At 48.8% G+C, this 20,974-nt stretch overlaps 1 protein-coding gene across 10 annotated transcripts in view; it reads left to right on the top strand.

Moving 5' to 3' along the window:
- The window catches only part of RASAL2 (RAS protein activator like 2), a 206,580-nt gene that overhangs the window by 99,989 nt on the left and 85,617 nt on the right, over positions 1-20,974 (top strand). Inside the window, exon 1 of one of the 10 annotated variants that reach the window (XM_044439127.1) lies at positions 7,004-7,632. The exons of the other annotated variants lie outside the window; for them this stretch is intronic. Coding sequence (XP_044295062.1) covers positions 7,620-7,632 — 13 coding nt within the window. The 5' untranslated portion in view covers positions 7,004-7,619. Of the gene's footprint in view, positions 1-7,003; positions 7,633-20,974 lie in introns of those variants that run through there. 10 annotated transcript variants of the gene reach the window in all.

Genomic DNA, 20,974 nt, shown 5'->3' with positions numbered 1-20,974 from the left:
CTTCCACAGGCGGCTGGTGCTGATGCTGCTGTTACACGTCTATCTCACCTGCCTTTTCCCCCCGTTGCAAGGAACCCAAGGCAGCTTGCATGGCCTCCTGCTCGTAGCCACCCGGAGAGGTAAGCTAGGCTGAGAATCAGTGACCATCAGGAGGCCAGCCAGCGAGCCTCACGGCTGAATGGAGACTGGCACCCAGGTCTCTCACGTGGCGGCTTCCCTCGCGAGCAAGCCCCTTCATGTGGCACGGAAGCACCGCAAAGCACCTCCCCTCCAGCCACTTTGGGCTCCCTCCCCGCCATCCCGCTTGTTGCCCGCCTTTGTCGATGGCTGTCGCAGCCTCAGGGTTACAGAGCGGTCAGCGGCATCGGTAAGCACAGACAATGTTGTGGAGAGCTAAAACGAACCCCAAGACTGTACCGCTCCCCAGGCAGGCGGCAAGTTGCCTTGAAAAACTGCCCGGGACCCGAGGCAGCTGTCATATGCTCCTGGCCCTTGCGCAGGACCGCAGAAGGGGTCTCAAAGTGCTTGGGACACTCCACTGTACATTCTTGGCTATTTTTAGGAGGGTGGGGTGGAGGCTGCGGAGACGGGATGAGGGAGGACAGCTCTGGCGCGAGCGGGAAGGCGAGGAGTAGCCACGGACTTTGCTGCTCTGGCTGGGCAGATCCTGGCAACCCAGGATCAATTTTGCCCTGCCAGGTTCAGAGGGCACAGCGTGCCACCGTGGACTGGCGTATGCCGCACCTGCCTCTCTTTGGCGCTTGCGCCTCTTTTCAGCGTGCTATAAATTGAGAACGATGTGGCGTCCTTGGGGAGCTTGTCTGGGAGCCACGGCATGCGTGCCTCCTCCGTACAGTGGCTCTGCACTGGTGCACAGTCACCCCGTCTAGAAGCTGCGCTGCAGGCAGAGCTGCGACGCTTCTTATGTAACCAGTTATTCCAGGATCGATGCATTAATTCTAGTGGGCTTCCTGATCCCCCTTTTGTAATAGAAGAGAGCAAACATGTGCCTTTCTAGTATAGAAGGTGATCGACTTTGCAAAAAGTAATATGGGTAAACAGTTGAAACGGCTTAACTGTAGAACTAAAATTGTAAAAATGCGTGAATCACATAGGCACCTTTGTCGGGGAACGGTCATTTGCTGCACCCGCACCTTGAGCATCCAGACATTCAGAGGCAAACCTGGGTTTGCCTGTGTGCAACAGATGAAGCGGCCTTAAGGCACCCGATGCGCGGCTTTTGCCATTTCTTTTGAAGTGAGCCAAGGAGCTGCCCCTTCCTTGTGGCTGGTACCTTTTATGGGCTTCCTTTCGGATGCCGTGGGCCCAGAGGATATTATCAGTAGCTCTTTTCACACGACTTCCTGGGAGAACCTCGCCTGTCTAAATCCGTCCTTACCTCAGTTTACCAAGCAACTGTGTATCTCCTGGCTGTATATCATCATTCCTTGTTTCCAAAACAATCTATGAATAACAGTCTTGACATTTTGCACGGCTCACACAGTTACGATAGAGCCCCGCTTAAAGGAAGGATGGCGGTTGTGCATGAGAACTTTGCTATTTAACCGTCTAAAGTAGCCTTTACTTTCACAGGGCGCTAAATATAGTTCTTGGATAGGCTGCTCTCCCCCCACCCTGCTGCAGTCCCAAGCCAGCTTGCTCATTTGGCAGCGTCTGGAATGAAAGCTGTATCGTTCTGTGTGTTGTTCCCCCCGCCCTGCAAGCCCCGTTCCCTGTTGCTGTTGTTAAGCTTACAGAAAGCCCTGAAACTGATCACTTTAGGAAGCCGCTTTGGCATTTCAGGAATCCTGTCTTTTGCAGGTTAAACAAACTTAGAGTTGACAGGTGGAGATATCAGCATCTCAGATTACCAGAAATCAGCATCCTTAAAAGTGAGAACAAGGATGAAAATGGAGTTTAACCTATTCCTAACCAAGGGCAGCAGTTTCATATGGGGGGGGGGGGTCCTATTAGCCGAAAGCACAGACCAAGTGCAGTCTATGATGGAACTCAAAATGGAACATAATATTCCTCAATCACATACTTCATGCTTTGGAAAGAGACCAGTTAATTCTGGAGGCGTCAAGAAGACAGCTCAGCCTGTTTGCATGGCGGGACAGTTGCCGTGGCTTCATCTACCTGTCGGGGCTGCTGTGTTGCGCACCCACATGTCCCTGTTTTGCCATGGCTTGTTGTGTCATGTGACTCCAGACAACAGACCTTTGATCGTTTTCAAACAAGCCTTACAAGGTGATGGGCTGTATTGGGGTTACCTAACCCTCGCTGCCTGCAATCGCACAACACAATAGAAAACAAAAACCTGTGGGTACCTGGCCTGATATGACACTCTCCACAGGTCGATTAAGTGATGATGGGCAGACCAGGTTACTGCGTACAACAGGAAGGAGGAGGAATTGTTCGGTTGAATGGTCTCAGAGCGAGAAATGCAAGATCGAAAAGGTAGTGCCTTCTGTTGGCTATATGTCTGTTCCTTGAAGGCTATCGTGTGGCCAGTGGCGATTGCACAAATACACCTGTGAAATTTTGAGCAGCAAGAATCCATAAATGCCTGCATGTTCCTACATGGTTTCTCAAGAGTTCTGGCACAGTCGCTCTTGGAGATGGACGGCTGGGCAAGCTGGACCGGTGGTTTTATCCACCAAGGCAGTGCTTATGTTCTCCACAGCAGTTGCCACAACGAAGGACACTGGAGCTTTGCAATCGGTGTACGGCTGCTTCTTCTCCACCATCGGAACATCAGCTTCCCATGCTGCTCGGTCACTGAGCATCCAGCACCTTCTCTTGGTGGGGGTGAGATCTCACGAATTTGTACGTAATGCCCACGCCTGTCTGTCGTTTGCAACGCAGGCCAGTGAGGCCATGGAAGTTTGTTTGTTTGTTTGTTTGTTTGTTTAGGGAACTTCTATGCTGCCCCATTCGCCGAAGCCTCGGGGCGGCTCACAAACATAAATAAATAACGTCCTATAAAACAATATAATTTAACAGTATAAATTAAGTCGCCCTGGCCAAAGAATAAAATAAATAAATAATATTAACAATTAAAATGACGTTTGAATAAAAAGGTCTTCGCCTGGTGCCGAAAAACAAATAACGACGGCGCCAGGCGGACCTCTCTGGGAAGCGCATTCCACAGATTGGGTGCCACCACAGAGAAGGCCCTCCTCCGGGTACTCACCCTCCTAATTTCCTTCACGGAGGGCTCCCGGAGGAGGGCCTCTGCCGCTGATCTCAAGTTCTGAACTTTGATCTGAGCAATGGGATTGGATTGGGGCCGGTAATGGGTCGAGTGCAGCCCAGACAACACAGGGGAACACTTGGTTAATAGGAGAGTTCGTCTGGAATTGGCCGGCTTGCTTGCTTATTTATTTATTTATTTATTCTGAACTGTTCCAATGTATTTATTGTGTTCCCTGTGAGGGATCAGCTGTGCACTCTGGGAGTGCTCTTGGATCCAGCTTTGCCATCGAACGCACAGGGGGATCTGTGCCCATGAAAACCGTTTCCAGCTTCGGCTACTTACACCCCCTCCCGGACAGATGAATCTGTCTCCTGCGATTCAGACCTTGCTCACCTCCGAATTAGTTTGTTGCAACATTCCCGTCTGGAAGGGCCTTTGCGAAGCGTCCAGAAATTGCAGGATGGTGCAGGATGCAGCAGTCCGATTGCTCTCTTCATCAGACCCCCATTGCTCCAGTCTTTGCCAAGTCCGATGGCTTTTGATTTATTTCTGGGACCATTTCAAGCTGCCAGTGTTTGTTTGGTAGCAGGATCACTTCTTCCATCACCAGAAAAAGATTTGTTCCATCAGAATCTGCATATGCCAAACCACTACAGAGAACACATTTAGAAATAACTGCTACATTTACATTTTTACAGAAGGTAAGCTGATTCACTCCCTATCCAGTCACCCCAGATAGATTCTCCAATTAATTTGCCCAGCTCCAATCACCCCAAGAGTTTCCCTTCAGTGCGTTGATTTCCTGCTCCAAACCAATTCTTTCTTCAAATTAGCTACCCCACTCATCATTATACCCCTTCCCAAAATTAAATTCAAAATAAATTATTTTGAATGTTCAGTATTTAAAATTTAAAATAAACTATTCCTGCAGGGAGAAAATAGAGGGGTGAGGGTGGTATTGTTCCCACTTCTTTCAGTGTAAAAAGGTGAGGGCACCTCAATTTCCACTCCAGCCCCCCTGTCAGAATGACCGGTCTTGCCGGCTCTTCTGTGTTTATTTTTGAAGTTTTATTTTCAGCTAAAGATATCTTTATCTCCCTCCCATCCCCACTTTTCCATCTCTTTCCCAAGGAGTTTTAAGAAGAGCAAAGTTCTGAGGAAGATGGGCAGAAGTGACATTGATGTAACGTCAGCTGAGCCAGTACTGGGGAAATCCTGGCAGGGGCTTCTGACCCTCTTAACATGGGCCGGGGGGCTGATCCTAACTGGTTAACTCTGAGGCAAGTGCTGCTGTCTTTCTTCACTGGGATTTGTCTGAAGTCCTGTGTCCAGTTCTGGCCACCACGATTGCAGACAAGCTGGGAAGGGTTCACAGGAGGGCAGCAAGGATGATCCAGGGACTAGAAACGAAGCCGTGTGAGAGAGACGGAAAGAATTGGGCATGTTTAGCCTTAAGGAGAGATAGGAAGAGAAGACGGGAGATGTGATAGCACGCTACAAGTACTTGAAAGGTTGTCAGAAAGCAGAGGGACAGGATCTCTTCTCAATAATCCCAGAGTACCGGACATGAAATAAAGGGCACCGGTTACAGGAGGCCAGATTCTGGCTGGATAGGGAAGAAACTGACTGTTAGAGCAGTACAACAATGGAGCCAATTGCCCTGGGAGGTGGTGGGCTCCCCCACACAAGAAGCATTCAGGATGCAACTGGGCAGCCCTCTGAGAGGGATGGTGTGACTTGGTGTCCTGCCGCGAGCAGGGGCTGGACCTGACGACCACCTGGCCCCTTCCCACTCTGCTCTTCTATGATTACTGCCTTGTAAACTGTCTTTGGGGTCGCAGCCTCCATGGCAGCTCCTGAGGTCAAAAAGTGGGGGGGGCTGTTGCCACCCCCGTGAAACAAGACGCACCCTTCTAACCCCCCGTCCAGGGGGAAGGGAACCCCTGCTATGAAACGGGGTGGCCGCTCGTGCGGGTGGCGATGGCGTGGTGTCCGCCACTCACGCACTTGCTTTCATTCAGAGGCGAGGCGGCAGCTCCGTCCATGCTGCTGGCATGCTGCCCAGAGGGGGCTTCCGTCGTGCGTTCCCGGGAATGGCACGCATGCCGCCTTTCTTCCATTCCTCCGCCGTCTCCCACCCACGCCCCGCCGCCCTGCCAGCGTTAAGGAGGAACAGCACCCCTGCGGCCGCTTGAGACTGGCCAGGACTCTGCGTGCTTTTTGCAAATACACAAAAGAGAACAAGGGCGGTATCTCCCCACCCGATCACTGCCCTGTTCTCTGGAATCTGAGATTTTTAATGAGCTCTGAGGAACCTGGGCAGAACTTGGTTGTAGTGATGTGCCCTCGCGTTACCTCTGATTTATGGCAGGCCTGTGAAAGCAAGCCTCCAAAATATCCCGTCCAGGACAGCTCCTCTCAGCTCGCTCGAGTTCAGGGCTGTGGCTTCCCTTTTGGATTTGATCCATCTCGTATTGTCCACTGCCTTCAACTCTCCCCACACGGAAACTGAGGACTGCTGCAGGCCTCCGGTTGCATCGTGGGTTGTGTGGCAGAGAAGCACAAAGTCCAGCAGTCGCCCAGATCCGAACGCAGAGGTCCCTGGCATGGTGCCGCTTTGCATTGTGGGCTCCAGGGACCTCGCGCAGAACCCCTACCCCCGCCATGGTGGGGGGGGTGCTGTGAAGGGGAAAGCAGGGGGTGCAGGTGCGGGAGGCAGCGTTTCAGTTTTATCATACTCCTAATGAACAGTAGGGTTCCAACATATGGAAACTGGGCTTTGGACAAGAGAAATACTTTTGTTTATGGTGGCAGTGAAGGTGACGTGAGATGTACCTGAGCCCAGTTCTGAACCAAACCCGGGAGAACTGATCCAACCCTAGTAAGCTGTAGAAGTTTACTGCTGCCACCACAGCTCTGGAGGTCCAGGGGCAACCATAACCATGGTCGTTCTTCATGGTCTTTGTGCATCACGCCCATAGGCTCTGCCCCTGTGTTTTTAATTCAAATTCCTCATCAAAAAGATTGTTTGAGAGGAAGACAGTCTTAGTTTCCAGTCTGTCCTTGTTTGCCTGGTTAGATTTGTGCACAGTCTTCCCATGAGGCTTTCTCTTGGGTTTTCTTCGTGAGGAATAGCTGCTATTTCCACTTCTAACGGGGCTGGGGAGGGGGAATGTGAGGGCACGAAGACTGTTGCGTAATAAGCAAAAGAACGGAAGGTTATCAGAAATCTGCACCAAGAGGAAAAGAGGAAAGACAGCACAGGGCGCTGGAAGGAGAGACACAGCTCAGCAAAGAAGAGGTCGTGTTACCTGGTGAATTGGGAGGAAGGAAACAGGAATGTGCACGCTTTGAAAAAGTGCTGAAGCTTCTGGGCGATGGCAGTCGCGGGGGCAGATGCTCCCCTAGTCTAAATCAGCCGGTGGTTTGTGGAAGCGTCCGCAAGGGACATTCTTACCTTCCTCCGCGTGGTCCATTCTCAGCACCAGTGGAATGGCAGGTGGGAATCAAAATGCGGAATTCCTTAAAATGGTTGAAAATCAATATTCTTTTCTTTGCAGGGGCATCTTTATGTCTTTAAAATAGTTCAGTGGAAGCAAAAAAACTGGAACGTAGGGGAGGGTTGCTCCTTCCCCCTGCTTTTCTCAGCATTTTAGAAAGGAGAAAGGAGCGTGTGTGCAGAGTTCATGTGCTTTTTTGCTGCTGCTTTTGCTGGAGCAGCAGAGATGCTTTCTGGTTCCCATAAAGTCCCAGCTCAAAACCTGATGACAAGCAGGAGTGGCTATTGCATCACGTGTGTTTGAGCTACTCGTTGGGAGTTGTTTGTTTTCCTGATTTGCAGAGGAAGTGCAGAGATGGGAATCAGAATAGTTTTTGCCTTGATTCAGTTGCAGGTGAAACCTTTTGATTCAGAGTCAGCCTTCTAGTCACTGTCTAATGTTTCTTCTTCCGGCGCCTGCTCCTCCATCCAGATTTGATGAGTTGCAGAGATGGCTTAGGAAGGAGTTGTGTCAAGTGGATTGTCCAGGAGCAATTTAAAGCGCGCTGCTTTATCATTAGCTGAGCTCATGTTTTGGCTGCCTGCAGCCGCCTCCTGCTCTCACATGCACACACCCCTTTTGGGAGAGGAAAAAGAAAAGCCCGGCCCTATTCGTTTGCCTCTGCTCACACTCTGGGATTCCTGCGTACTCCCATGCAGTGGGAGCGAACGAGCGCAAGAAGAAAGGGCCGCTATTGTTGAAGTGCCCCGAGCCCAGGAACTGAATAATGAAGCGTGGCCTCCGTTTTTGTGCTGGCTTTTCTGCATTCCAAGCCGTCGCAGGCGGAGCATAGACAAGGAGTGTGGCAGCCCGAAGAGGTGCTGCTCGACGGGGCTGGCATGTGGGCAGGACCATGACCGAGGCACTGGGACGACCACAGCATGCAGGCTTCAGGTAAGCCCCCCGGGCAGCTCCTGCGTCTTCCAGGAGGGCCACGGCCCAGGAAGAGGGCGCACCGTTCTTAACACCTGGGTGGAAAGTGCCTCTTTTGGAAAATAAGTGCTTGACTAAATTCGCTTGCTCGTAGCAATCGGCTGTGTCTCTTTGGCCCTTCCTGCCCTAAGGGAATAGGCAAGAGAGAGGAGTTTTGGCTGCGTTTCTGCCTCCTTTGCAGAAGTTGAAGGTGTTTTGATACTTCTGTGAGATCTCAGGGGAAAGACCAAGCAGGGAAGGTGCCCCTCGATTGTGCGGAATCAATTGTGCAGACTCCGAGTTTCATAGGCATGGAAAGCCCCTGCAGCTGAACAGCTCGCGTGGCCTTAGTGACCAAAACTGGCCTACTAGAACTTGCTGCCTTATTTCTTACGGGTGTGTGGTCAGGTGCCATCTCTTTGATACCCTAAGGTTGTTTTCGCAGCACAATCCCATGCATGTCTATCGAGAGGTAAACCTTTCTGGGCTCAGTGGCATTTCCTTCCCATATGTGCGCAGGATTGCAGCCTTAAAGTGCCTTTGTACATTTACTGTACCTATAAGTTATAGGAATCAGCAGTTTACGAATATGTGTACTGTAGAACCAGTACAGAAATACATACTGTTCTGTCTGTACGTGAAAAAGAAATAGGCATAAGGAATGGTGTATGTTTTAAAATACTCTGTTTATAGCCCAAAGCCCAACATGGGGTGGGATTTAGGGACAAAATACTCACTGATTTTGTATAAACACCTGTAGTGAAAATCAAAATAGGCAACCAGCAGCTGGCACGATTAACTTTATAATCAGTGTCAATTTGAACTAGGCACAGCTTACTAGGAGGCGGGGAGAGAGAGGGAGAGTGTCATGGGGAAGCTGTTCAGGGAACTTGACAAGCTCTTCAGCCACAGCACAAAGTTAAGTTTGCACTTTAAAGTGTTTGCCTGTTGTGGACTGTGGCTTGGCAACATGCATCCTCCCATTGTCAGGTATCTCCCAGTGTCCGTTTGTTTGCTTTTGGTATATTTTGATCTAGCGGGAGCACTCAACTCATTCCAGAGTTCTAAATTAAGGTCTGGGAGGCAATAGCAAAATGGCTGCTCTTGCTGCTACTTTTTTGGAAGAAGCTCCTACGTTTTCATGGGACGAAAAGTAAAGACCTCTTCTTCACCGAATGTCGGGGGGGGGGGAGCACCTCCTGCAGTGCTTGTCATGGCTTCTGACCATTACCCTACCTTAGCGTTTTTCTTTCTTCCAGTCAGGATGTGACTTTGCCGCTATGGTTACTCATACGGTGCCTTTGCATGTGCTCCTACATCCAGAAGACCCCCCCCGCCCCCGCCCCATACCTTCAAAGCCTTTGTTGTCCTTTCCTAATTGTGCCTTTGATGCTCTGCCCATCCATCAGCCGGCACTTTTTCCCTCGCTGCCCCTTGTGGGTGGAATCCTCTTCTGCGATGCCCACATAATGCCCCCTCCCTCCCTTCTTTCAGATTCCTCCATAAAGCCCACCTTTTCAGCAGTCTTTTGCCAAACCCCTCGGTCCGCATCCCCACTGAAGTGAAGCCAAGGTAGCTGCAAACACACCGAACGCACTTTCCTGCTGTGTCCCCTCAGGCCGGCCGTTCTCTCCCGCCCTCCGCAGCTCCCCCTGCAGCAGAGCTTAAACTGTATGCTGTTGGGGGCAGGTGCCTGTCGTTTCTGTCCGGTCCCTTGGGAAGCAGGGCGTGCGTTGCTGGCACTGTATAAACACAAATACTAATAATGTAATGCTTACCTCTGGCAAAACTCTGTTCTCGCGGAACAGGTTCCTGCCACGTAGCTACCAAAATCCAAGGACAATCGTCCCATGCTGTGAATTCGTGCTGCTGGATGCAGTTACTGAGGTAACTACTGGCTTCCTCAAAGGCAGCAGTGTGCGGCCTGTGCGGCCCTTCTTTACCTGCAAATGTGTTGCCGGTAGGTGGAAAAGAGGATGAACGGGGAGCATCATTTTTGTCTGTCTGTCTGCCCGCCCGTCTGTCTGTCTTATATTTATATCCCGCCTTTTTCCTGTCAAAGAACTCAGAGCAGCTTACATCACTCTCCTCCTCTTCCTCAGCATCTCATCCTCACAACAACGACCCTGTAAGGTAGGTTGGGCTGAGAACCTGTGAGTGGCCCAAAGTCACCCGGGGCTCCGTGGCTGTGAGGGCACCAGAACACGCGTCTCCCGAGTCCCAGCCCTGCTCTCTGGACAGCCGTGCTCCCTGCAGTCGTGAATTTTCCTCTGTGTAGGGAAAGCTGGATCAAACCTTCCACGTGGTCGCTAAATCAAACAGAAAATAAAGAGCTTAACTCTCTTGCGGCCATGGCCGGGGGAGGAAGGCCCATGGTCGGGGTGCCCTGAGCGAAGAACGAGGAAGGAGTGCTCGGGAGGCACGTGCCATCGCGCTCTTCTCCTGCACAGCCCATCGTTCTGCTGGAGGGCGAAGCGTCTTACCCAAAGCTGCCCGTGAGGCGAGGGTGCCTGCCCCTCTCCGCCTCCTGCGTCCCTCAGGTCTCCCCTTTCAGCTGCTCCCACACGGAGGAGCATGAGTGGCAAAACAAGGCGTCGCGGCAGTGAACCGTCCCACAGCGTAGCGCTGTGGGGCGAGAGAGTCGCATCGCCCTGATGCTGGGGGAGCAGCTGCTTCACATAGGGTGCTCAGCAAGTTTTGCTTGTGGTGGCGTTGGCGACCGGGGCGAATAGCTGACAGCCACCATATGATGCGTGCTCTGGGTGGTATTTTCTCTTAATGCTTAATGGTCTCACTTGTCTTCCTGGTGAATTGATCGAGTGCCCTAGACCAGAGGGGAGGGTTTTGAAATGCAGCCAGTGCAGAAATAAGGTATTTTCCCTTTATCAGTGTGTTAAAATAAACAGGTCACACATCTAACTAAAGAAAGCAAAAGCAAGTAAGCAGTCTTTGTGAGACTTTTGTTTCCCCTTGCAGTTTTCTCAGCTGAATTGTGTATACTGTATATATATGATATTGTATATTACTGTATATTGCATAACTGTATATTAGCTTAATGTATCTAAGTTTTTACAGATCTGTAGAGCAAATAGTTAAAATTATTGAAGAATGATAGTTGCCAAGCCTTTTACATGTTATGCATGCAGCTAACAGTGGCCATATAGAAAAGACAACAACACACAGGTGCTCTTTATAGCTGTATAGAAGAAAAATTTGGCAAGCACAGTTTGTCATGCTAGGTTGCAAAAAGCTGCACCTATTGAAAATTCCTCTTTTGTGCACCAGAATCCCATCCCCTTTTGTAGGTGGATACCTTATGTACAAAGTTAGCATATTAGCACTCTAAATAGTTTTTCTCCTCATGTTTAGTGTTCCTAAAACACTTCTGACAATTTACATTAAAGATGCATGTAACCTATACTAGGTGCCAAGCTGTAATGACTGTGGAGCCAGAACAGGGCTGCTGGGAAACAGGAGGGAGGTCAGGAAAACCCCAAGGGTTGTAGAAATGGGGAAAATTAAAAAACCAGAAACTAAGCTCCTCTCTCTGAAATAGGCCGATGAGGAGTGAGCTTTCTCTTGGCCACAGAAAGTACAGAGACCTTCAGGGTGGTGGGAGCACAGAGGACCTGGAGAAGGAGGTATGGAATGCCGTGTCCTGGAAGAGAACGCACCTGGCCAGCTAGGTGCGTTCTTGCCCACATGGCAACGTTTCGTTGCAGGCCGTGGTATGCGTGAAATAATACAGGGCTTCTTTAACCTTTCCTGGGATGACATTTTCCGGTTGCCAGTCAGCTTTCGACCCTGTCGAAAAGCACAGGGTCTGTGCTTCGAATCCACAAGGCCAATAGCCAGGTGGGCAGGTTCCCTCACCGGGAGAGGGAAGGGCAGCTCTGTTGTTTTGAGCAGCACATGGGTGGGGATTCTCCTCATAGCTTAACAATGCTGCTCCTTCATTAGTCTTGCGAGTTTCTGTCATGACATAAGAGCACACCTTCCCCACATTCTGCTCGTTGTGTCTCCTGCTCAAGCTGTTTCAAGCTAGACAGACTGGTTGGGAGAATATTTTTGTTATGTTGACACCTGCTCAGAAAGAGGTGGAGCGAACTAACTATGCAGAGTGAAATAGTCGTTTATCTCTTTTACAGTCCAGAGGCGTGAGCCAGCGTGGCTTGGTGTTGAAGTGCTGGATTGTGATTTAGTAGATCCAGGTTTTAATTCCCACTTTGCCACAAAGCTCACTTTAATGACTTCGGGCCAGTCGCTGACACTTAGCCTAATTTATCTCACAGGTTATTGTGAGGATAAAATGGAGAGGAGGATTATCTAAGCCTCCTTGGGTCCCTTGCTAGAAAAAGGTGGGGTATACATAAAATAAATAGAAATAAGAAAGTCGATGAAGCACCATTTAAAAATCCTTAAAAGCAGTGGTAAGCTTCACCTCTGGATGAAATCACTTGCACAATTTCTGGGTTTTTTAAACCTTGCCACCGGTTATATCCAACTTGGAATCGCTTGGAAAGGTACTTGCCAGCAACCTCTGGTATCACAGCAGTTCCAGGACCGCCACATCCCCGTATCTCCTCAGAAATCCCAGGACATGTTTGCCTGATCAGTGGATCAGAGGACATGGAATTGCCTGGCTCACCACATGATTGGAGACTACAGATCTGTCTCCCTGCACAATTAAAATAACATATTCAGGGAGTCACAGTGTGATGCCGCCCTCCCGTTTTTCTTCTCCGGTCGTGCTGGTGCTCTGGAATAGCTGAAGGGACTCAAAACTCACCCGTCTCACCTTGAACCTCACCCACCTTTCTATTTGCCAAAACACGCAAATAAATGTAAATAAGCACACAGGCCAATTTGACTGTCTCCATCGAGACACACAGCCGTCTCCAGATGTCTTGCAAAGCTTCAGTCAGGCTCATGCCACACCCAGGCAAAACCAGGTGCGTTCCAGGTGTGCTCTGGAGAGGAGCCACAGGCAGTCCATGGTTCCCTGACTGGTGCATCTTATTTTACAGCAGACAGGTAGCATCCTGAAGTCAAAACTAGTATTTCCCCCTCCGGTCTAGAGCAAGAGTTTCCACACACTAATCTGAGTTGATTCAATGCCTTCATTATTCCCATGTTCACCTCCAGAAAAGGCAGGTGAGACAAAATACTTTGTGCGTGCCATTGGGTGAGTCCACGCCAGTGTTTTTCAGTCAAAGGCCATGCAAAACTCCCCAATAATTGATGTAAATAATTAAAACAATAGAAGAACTCAGAAGGGAATTAGCCATATCTCTTAACCCAGACCATTAGAATTTGGAATAACTGGAATAATATTTGGAATAACATCCTTGGAAAGGCACATGCATGGATGAGCTGGGATAGTCCTGCCAAATGCAGCCTTCTCTGTCCAGTATGTAAAGCTCCACTGGAAAGCCGCTCCTCTTTCGAGATGAAGTGCCCACTGGAACAAACCTGGGTAGCTGGGAGTAGTCTGAGCACTGATTTGTTAATGCGAAAGTTCTTTATTTTGGTGTTGATGCTACCAGGATGGTTAAATTAGGGCTGATTTTGAAAAGCATGTGCTGTGCCAGCGCTGTGCATCGCGACTCCGCTTCGTGGCCGGTGAAATTAGGACTGAAGGCGCTAGGGCAGAGAAGGCTTTTGCGGTCCCTCCTCTTCGCGGGGAGGCGCTCGGCCGAAGGGCGCTAACAGCAGTGCAGCCGGTGCCTTACTGATCGCTGTGGCCGGGCCCGTCATGGCGGAGCAGAGCAGGAGCGTCGCGTCCAGCTGCATCCAGCACCCCTGCGATTTCCCCGCCGTTCGAAAGGAGCAGGCAAGGACAGGAGGAGTGGAGCAGGGCAGAGCTGATGTCTGACATAAGAGATTCCACCCTTAATTCTGAGAACATCTGGTTTGCTCAGCGGGAGCCAGCCAGTTCAGCCTGCCATGGGTCTATGAACCAACATCAGGTCTGTAGAGGAGAGGAAGGGAGAGGGCGATTTCAAAAGTAAGTCATCCATTTGTCGACGGCTGTTGAGGAGCTGATGGGTAAAGCGCTCCTGGTTATCTAAAGGAACGCTTGCGCCCATATATGCCCTCCCGCCCCTTGAGGTCAGCAGCAGAGGCCCTCCCCCGGGAACCCCCCGTGAATGAGATTAGGAGGGTGAGTACCCGGAGGAGGCTTTCTCTGTGGTGACGCCCCATCTGTGGAATGCGCTCCCCAGAGAGGTCCGCCTGGCACCGTTGTTATTTGTTTTTTGGCGCCAGGCTAAGACCTTTTTAGTTAAAACTTATTTTAACTGTTAATTATTTATTAACTAGGGTTTTGTTTTTTTTGGGGGGGGGCGAGAATGCACTGGGGTGGGGGGGTGTTATTTATTGTATTATTTATTGTATAATTTTAGTATTTATGTGTTGTGAGCCGCCCCAAGGCTTTGTTGCGATGGGGCGGCATAGAAATGTTTTAAATAAATAAATAAATAAATAAATAAATTAAATTAAAATAAAATAAAATAAAATAAAATAAAATAAAATAAAATAAAATAATGGGGTTTCTAGATGCTGGGAAGGCAAATGTGAATATAAGGCAAACATTCTTTCTTACTTACTTACTTACTTACTTACTTAGGAAGCTTCTGTGCCGCCCCATTTGCCGAAGCCTCGGGGTGGCTCACAATAACATATCTATCATTATTATTTATTTCATTTTTTATACTGCCCATAGCTGAACCTGCCTGGGCAGTTCACCGTAAAATATAAAAACAATAAGATAGAATAGATGAAAACAGTAGCAAAAGTTTAAAAATTATTTAAGATGGCATAGAACAGATTAAAAGACAATAAAAACACCCGGCCAAGAAAAAGAGGCACCTGGAAATCTTGTCAGGCCCCTGAATGACCAGGGTGGTCTTTAAAGGCCTCTGTAAAGAAGGCTGTCTCAACCTGGCACCAAAAAGAGGGCACTTTTGGATCCTGGTGGGCCACGGCAGAGTGGTTATTCCAAAGATGGGGTGCCACCACAGAAAAGGCCTCCCCCTAGCTGCCGTCCTCCAAGCTGGCTGACAGGTTGGCAGGTGGAGGAAGGCCCCAGAAGTAGATTGGGGTTGGGAGAGGAGCTCCCACAGGTTTCACAATCCCAAGCCATGTAGGGCTTTATAGGTTAAGGACCAGCACTTTGAATTGGGACCAGAAGCACACAGGCAGCCAGTGCAGGTGGGCCAGAACTGGTCTTACATGTTTGGCCCTCCAGGTCCCAGTTACCACTCTGGCCGCCATACTCCGCACGGTTGCACCTTCTGAACCATCTTCAAGGGCAGCCCATGCACAGTGCGTTGCAGTAATCTAACTTAGAGATTATCAGAGCATAGATTACTGAAACCAGGCTATTCCTGCCCGGGTGGGGGCGCAGCTGGGGCACCACCTCAGGTGACGAATATGGACCAAGACGGCGCATCGCCAAGCAGTGAGCCTGCTCCTCCAGGGTAGAGCATCCCCGTCTAGAACAGGTTGAACACCCCCCATCTGGTCAAAGGAATCATCTACCACCAGTCTTGGTAGTAGGTGTCTGGCTCAGCCTTGCCTGGATTGAATTTCAGTTTGTTAGCTCTCGTCCAACCCATTGCCATAGCCAGACACCGGTTTAGGACATCCACAGCCTCACCTGCCGACCAAGAAAAGAAGAGGTGGAGCTGCGTATCATCAGCATACTGATGGCAACACACGCCAAAACTCTGGGTGACTCCACTCAGTGGTTTCATGCCGATGTGGAATAGCACGGGGGCAGGACAGACCCCTGGCGAACGCCATGCTGGGGAATCCACGGGGCTGAACAGTATTCCCCAAGCACCCACCTTCTGGAGGCAGCCCTCCAAGAAGGTGTGGAGCCACCTTCTGAATTCCCTCTGCGGGAGGCTCCAGTCGGTGGCCCATTGTGTTAAAGTTCTAGTGTAAAACAAAGGCAGAAGAACGCGCTGATGAGCTCTGGCTGTCCCTTTGGCCATGGCGGAGTGGGAGGAAGCAGACAGCTTCCACTCCACTAAATACATCACTTTCCTCCAGCGCTCAATTAACCTTAGACGTTTTATTAAGGATGACTTCAGTGGTGTCTCGGTATCGATCGTGCATATTTCCATGAAAGGAGCCATTGACGGCAGCAAAGCTCGTCCATGAAGACCCCTTGGAGTAGCCGGAGTGCGATCCACATCGCAGCCTCTTTTGATTCCTTTAATGCATAGAATGCTAAAGCACTGTGCACTCTTTGCACTCGCGCTGTGTGTGTACGCGTATGTCAGAACTCCAGCGTGTACATGCATTATGAACCATCATTTTAAGAGATTTGTAAAATGCTCCCAACTAAATTTCCGTGAAGTTTTGCTTTTCAGTAATAAGACATGTAGCTCCACAGGGCAGCAAAATATGCACAGATGTAGTAAGTTGTATATTCATGTCTGCGATAAGATGTCTCTGCATTTATTTCTGAGACTTGGCCTAAATTTTCTGGTATACTTGGTTTCACATAAAGAGATTTTTAAGAATCTGAATCAGAGCAAGGATTTGAATGCAGGATTTCTATCCTGTCTCAATTTCTACTGATAAATTCAAATTGTTAAGGGTCTCTTTATAAAAAGAATGACTACTCTGGACTATAAAGTTACTTTGGCTACCTTAGTTTCACAAGGAAGGAAAGGCCTTTCCCATTTCAGGTTTTTCTTACTTTGCTTACAGCGCTGCCTCCTAGTTCAAATGATTCTAACAATGCTCTAAAGTCCAAACAATGCGATGTTCGAACCACACGTGCAGTGAAAAAAATGCGGTTGCTGTGTAAACGCCCACCTGTTGTGCATCCAAGTTGTCTCTCGCTGTGAAACGTCTCTTGTGTAATACTCATGCAGTACAGTAAATGCAATTTTCAGTTTATTATACAGTACATATTTATGTATTTTAAAAATTGTTTTCAAGTTTTAATAAATATGGCATGTAATTGTGTTATTTCTCCCTTAAATTATGCATATTTGCAGTTTAAGTTAATCAAAATGGGTACTGTTTAGGGTCTGGGAATGAATTGGTTCACTTTTTATTAGCTCTAATGGGGAAAGTTGATTCAGACTTCGAATGATTCAGCGTTCGAACGGCTTCCTGAAATGAATTAAATTTGAAGTATGAGGTACCACAGTATAATCATCACAATAAGTCTTTAGACATACGGTTAACAGACTTTTCAAAACAAAAAACAAGTGTGTTTTCCTTCCACTTTCCGAATGTAACCATTTGTCAACTTGTTTGTAAACTTTCAGTTTGCATGATCCAAACAGCCCACAATGGGTTGCTTAGGCCAGAGTGAACCACAGCGCACAACCCATGGTTTGTGACTGGGGTGTCCATGGTGGCAAGGGTCAAACAAATCCAATTGGGAGGTTGCCTATCCAAAATGCTGGCCAATACACATTCTGAATTAGCATGGCTTAAATAAGAGTGAGAACAGAGATCCAATTTGATATGCTGAAAAATGGAAAGTTTATTAATATTTGGAACTTCTGCCAACAGTGCACATATGTTGGCGACATGCAGGTATGTGAGGGGATGTCACATGGAGATGGGCAGAGACCTGTTCTCCCCTGCGGAGGAAGGCAGGACGCGCTCCAACGGAGCAAAGCTCAGGGAACCAAGGTTCCATTTGGATGCCAGGAAGCACTTCCTGACAGTCAGGACCCCGAGGGTGCGGAATGGGCTTCCACGAGAGGTGGTTGAGGCCCCATCGGTGAGGGTGTTCAAGGATAGGCTGGACGTCCACATGGTGGGCATGTCGTGAGCGGAGCCGGCTGGAGCCAGGGGTCAGACTAGGTGGCCCGGGTGGCCCCTTCTGACTCACGCTGTTTCTGTGTTTCTATATCAAGAAAGGGCTAAGAATTAAGAATATATCCTGACAAGGACAAAAATGGAATCAACAGTTATAAAATAAAGTTAAATAAATTACTTGGAAAAACTTTGTGCTTAGGGGGGGTGATAGTTACAAATAGCTTGCCTAGTAGATATTCTTTGATAAAATGTGTACACAATAATCTTTCTGACTTGTGCAAGGTCAATCAAGTGTGTGCATGATGTCATCTTGCAAATATATTGAGCCCTGCAAAAATGTAAATTCTTTAAACCTGCATTTTAATATGCATTTACCTACGTCACACTTGCTGATTCAATATGCAAACTGAAATGCAACTAACGCTTTGATGCTCAGTTTTCCAGATTTTGTGAAACAATTCTCCAATCACAAAAAGTGTACAAAATGTATGTATTTGGAGCAAGCTATTGAAATGCGTTCCATTGGGAAATATGAACGGAAAAATAACCCTGTGTCTATGAAGAAATGCACATGAAATGCACGACTTATGCATTAAAAAAATTGAGGAGTGTTTAAATTGATGAGGATGGAGAATCAAATCAAATGACCTTAAGGCTGGAGAATGGAAAACCTCCACAGACCGAGAGTGAAAGCCCCCCTGCCGTGGGCGTGCTTGATGCGAAGGGACCTTTCTTTGACCAGCCAGTCTTCTCATGTTTGTCCTCTGTACAGAAATTCCCTCTGTCAGGTGAGAGCCTGCCTGTGTGGAAGGGACCTGCCCCTGGCGTGGTACAGGCAGTGTCGGCTTTATCCAGATGACAGAAACGCGTCGCGGCTCGTGACTGACTGGGCGCCTCACTCCTGCACCCGTATCCTCCCCTGAGGCTGCTTTGCGTGTCTTTTCCACCCCATCCACCTTTTGCCTCACACCCTTCCTCGCCGCACTGCATTGCCAGGAATGCAAAGGGTCACCGGGGCTCAAAACCCAAAATAGATGCAATGCAGGAAATCCCTGGATGGATTGTCCGGTGTTTTACTTTTAAAATGCCGAGGGCTTTTGATCTTGGTAAGAAAAATGACTGCAGGAGTCGGGGTATTTAACCTCTTTCCTGATCTAAGTACCCCTGTCGAATTTCACAGTCCTGTATGGTGCCTGTATTTTTATGTAGAAAGGCTAAGAACTTGTAGGGAAGTGCGTTAGATTGAAAAAAGTATCTAGGAGAAATATTAAACACTGTCTTCTGTAGCAGATCTGTTCTGGCCAAAAGCAGAGCTCGCTGTGTGAAAATCCACTGGAACATCTGGTCCCCGTTTCCTGTGTCAAATCTGGATTGGGCCCTTGAAACCGCTCAGCTGGGGTCTAGCCTAGACCATTGCAAACGTATGTGGACAGCTTTGGGGGCCCTTCTCACATGCAGAGAGACCAGTGTCACGCAGCCTGGGCTCCGGTGACTGGCAGGCAGCAAGAAGCCTCTGTATTGGCAGGCCTGGGATGGATGCACCTTCGTCCCCCCTCGTCTCACAGATGCAGCTGGTGCTCAGCGCTGAAACTGTCTGTGTCAGAAGTTCAGTTGTCCTGTGTCTCTGTCGCACTGGATTGGGTGCAGCGCTTGGTGGATTAGTCCCTTCAGTCTTCTGTTAAAGATTTCCACTGAAAGAGCGAGGAAGTAGCTTTTAATTAACCGTACTATCTTTGTCAGAAAATCTGTTTGTAAGCAAACTAGTTTTACCACTTACAGTAAGACTTGTGCTTCCTTAAGGGGAACAAATTGCTTTCGAAACCAATCCTGTTCACACACTGGCAAAACAAAGAGGGCCAAATCGCCCTCTTTAAAGCCCCTAGAAAGCCGGGAAGAATTGGCGGGCCTCTACCAGATAGCCGTTGGCTCATTCTTACTTTAGGGTTGGTTGATCACCACGTTGTCCAATTAGCGAGGGAGGACTTTTAATTTACTTCCTGGCTAACTCCGGCTACTTTATGCATTAAGCATTTCTCTGATGGGCTGAGAGAAACATAGAAGGTTAGGCCTGTTCAGGGTAACAGGAAAGCGTGGAGTGTAATAAATAAATACTCTCTGAGTCATCTCTGTCAGAACTTAAGCAAGTGACCCACCTGCTGACCTTTGGTTCTGCCGGGGCCCTTCCTCTTCAACACGGTGCCCCCATCCCCTGGATGAACGGAAGAGTGTGTAGAATATCTGTTGGTCTGGTACTTGACGAAAATCTCCCCCCTCGGCAAATGTTTTGGGCAACAGGCTTCCAAAGTGATTGGAATTTTCCCCCTGCTGATGCCTGGCTCCTCCCTGTCTTTCCTTTTGGCAAAAAATAGCTTTTGATTGTAAAATTTCCACGAATCCAGACCATAAAGAGAGAAAACAATTGTAGCTACAAAGAGCATAGCCCCCCCTCCACACACACCCCCACCTTTCTTTGCCAGTCTGAATATAATTCTTTGCTTTGCTGACCTTTGGATTTTCTTTAATTCCTTGCTACTCAATTGTCTGTTTTGCTTTCCTTTCCTAATTTGCTGCCAAAAAGCAGCCTGTAATTGGGGCTGATGGTAGCGCCTCATTCAGTGAAAGGATGGGGGCTTTTTGTAGATCTGCTTTAAAATAGTAAACTGGGATCCTGCTTCTTTAAAGAGAGCAGTTTCTCTCTCTCTCTCTCTCTCTCTCTCTCTCTCTCTCTCTCTCTCTCTCTCTCTCTCTCTCTCTCTCTCAGAGCATCAGTCTGGTCCCCCGGGACAAAGGCGCTTTTTGATTTGTGAGGCCCAGGCGTCTCTCATTTGTCAGGGCTCATCCTTGTTTTCATTTGTACAAACCTGCAAAATTACCCTTTAGGTCATATAAAATACATCTCCGCAACCTCCTTCCCCCTCGTAAGCACCGTTGCGCAGATGCGGGGCAGGCATGCGCTGGCCAGATAGGGCAGGCTCCGTAATGCTCCCTTCCTTTGTCAATTAAACGGACTCTCTTTCGCAGCGATGGCTCCTTTGATTCCTCCCCACAAGACTCGGTTTTCCTGACCCCTCTTTCCTTTGTCCTCCCCAAAGGGTGGGGGGAGCCCTATTAAGCGAGGGGGCCGGAGCCGAGCAGGGCTTGTGCCGTCAGGTTGCTTCTCGTTCTGGTGAAGAGGAGCTGTTCTAATATCCTTAATGCTGCTGTGGGCAGTCAGAAACAGATTCCATTATTGTCGATCAATGCGGCCGCCATGCGGGAGGGAGGGGGAGAGGGAGGGGCTCTTCCTATTCACAGATTGATCAACCTGCCATTGCACGAGCAAATGCGTTGCGAGAGAGGCTGAGATGCTATCGTAATAATAGCTGGAGCAGGAAGGGGACCGGTGGCGACGTGGGTCTTTCTGTTTGCTCACAGGGGGTTTAAACGCGCTTTAAGCTTCCTTTGGAAAACTGCATCACAAAGCTCCTGAAATTTTATTTTACCCTTTCCCCACAAAAGGAGGGCAGGCATATGTGACACTTGGTTGTGC

This window comes from Varanus komodoensis, unplaced genomic scaffold (assembly GCF_004798865.1).
Source record: "Varanus komodoensis strain SLA01 unplaced genomic scaffold, ASM479886v1 scaffold34_1, whole genome shotgun sequence".
Taxonomy (NCBI): domain Eukaryota; kingdom Metazoa; phylum Chordata; class Lepidosauria; order Squamata; family Varanidae; genus Varanus; species Varanus komodoensis.
Note: the sequence above shows the minus strand (reverse complement) of the source record. Positions and strands in the feature narration are given on the sequence as shown.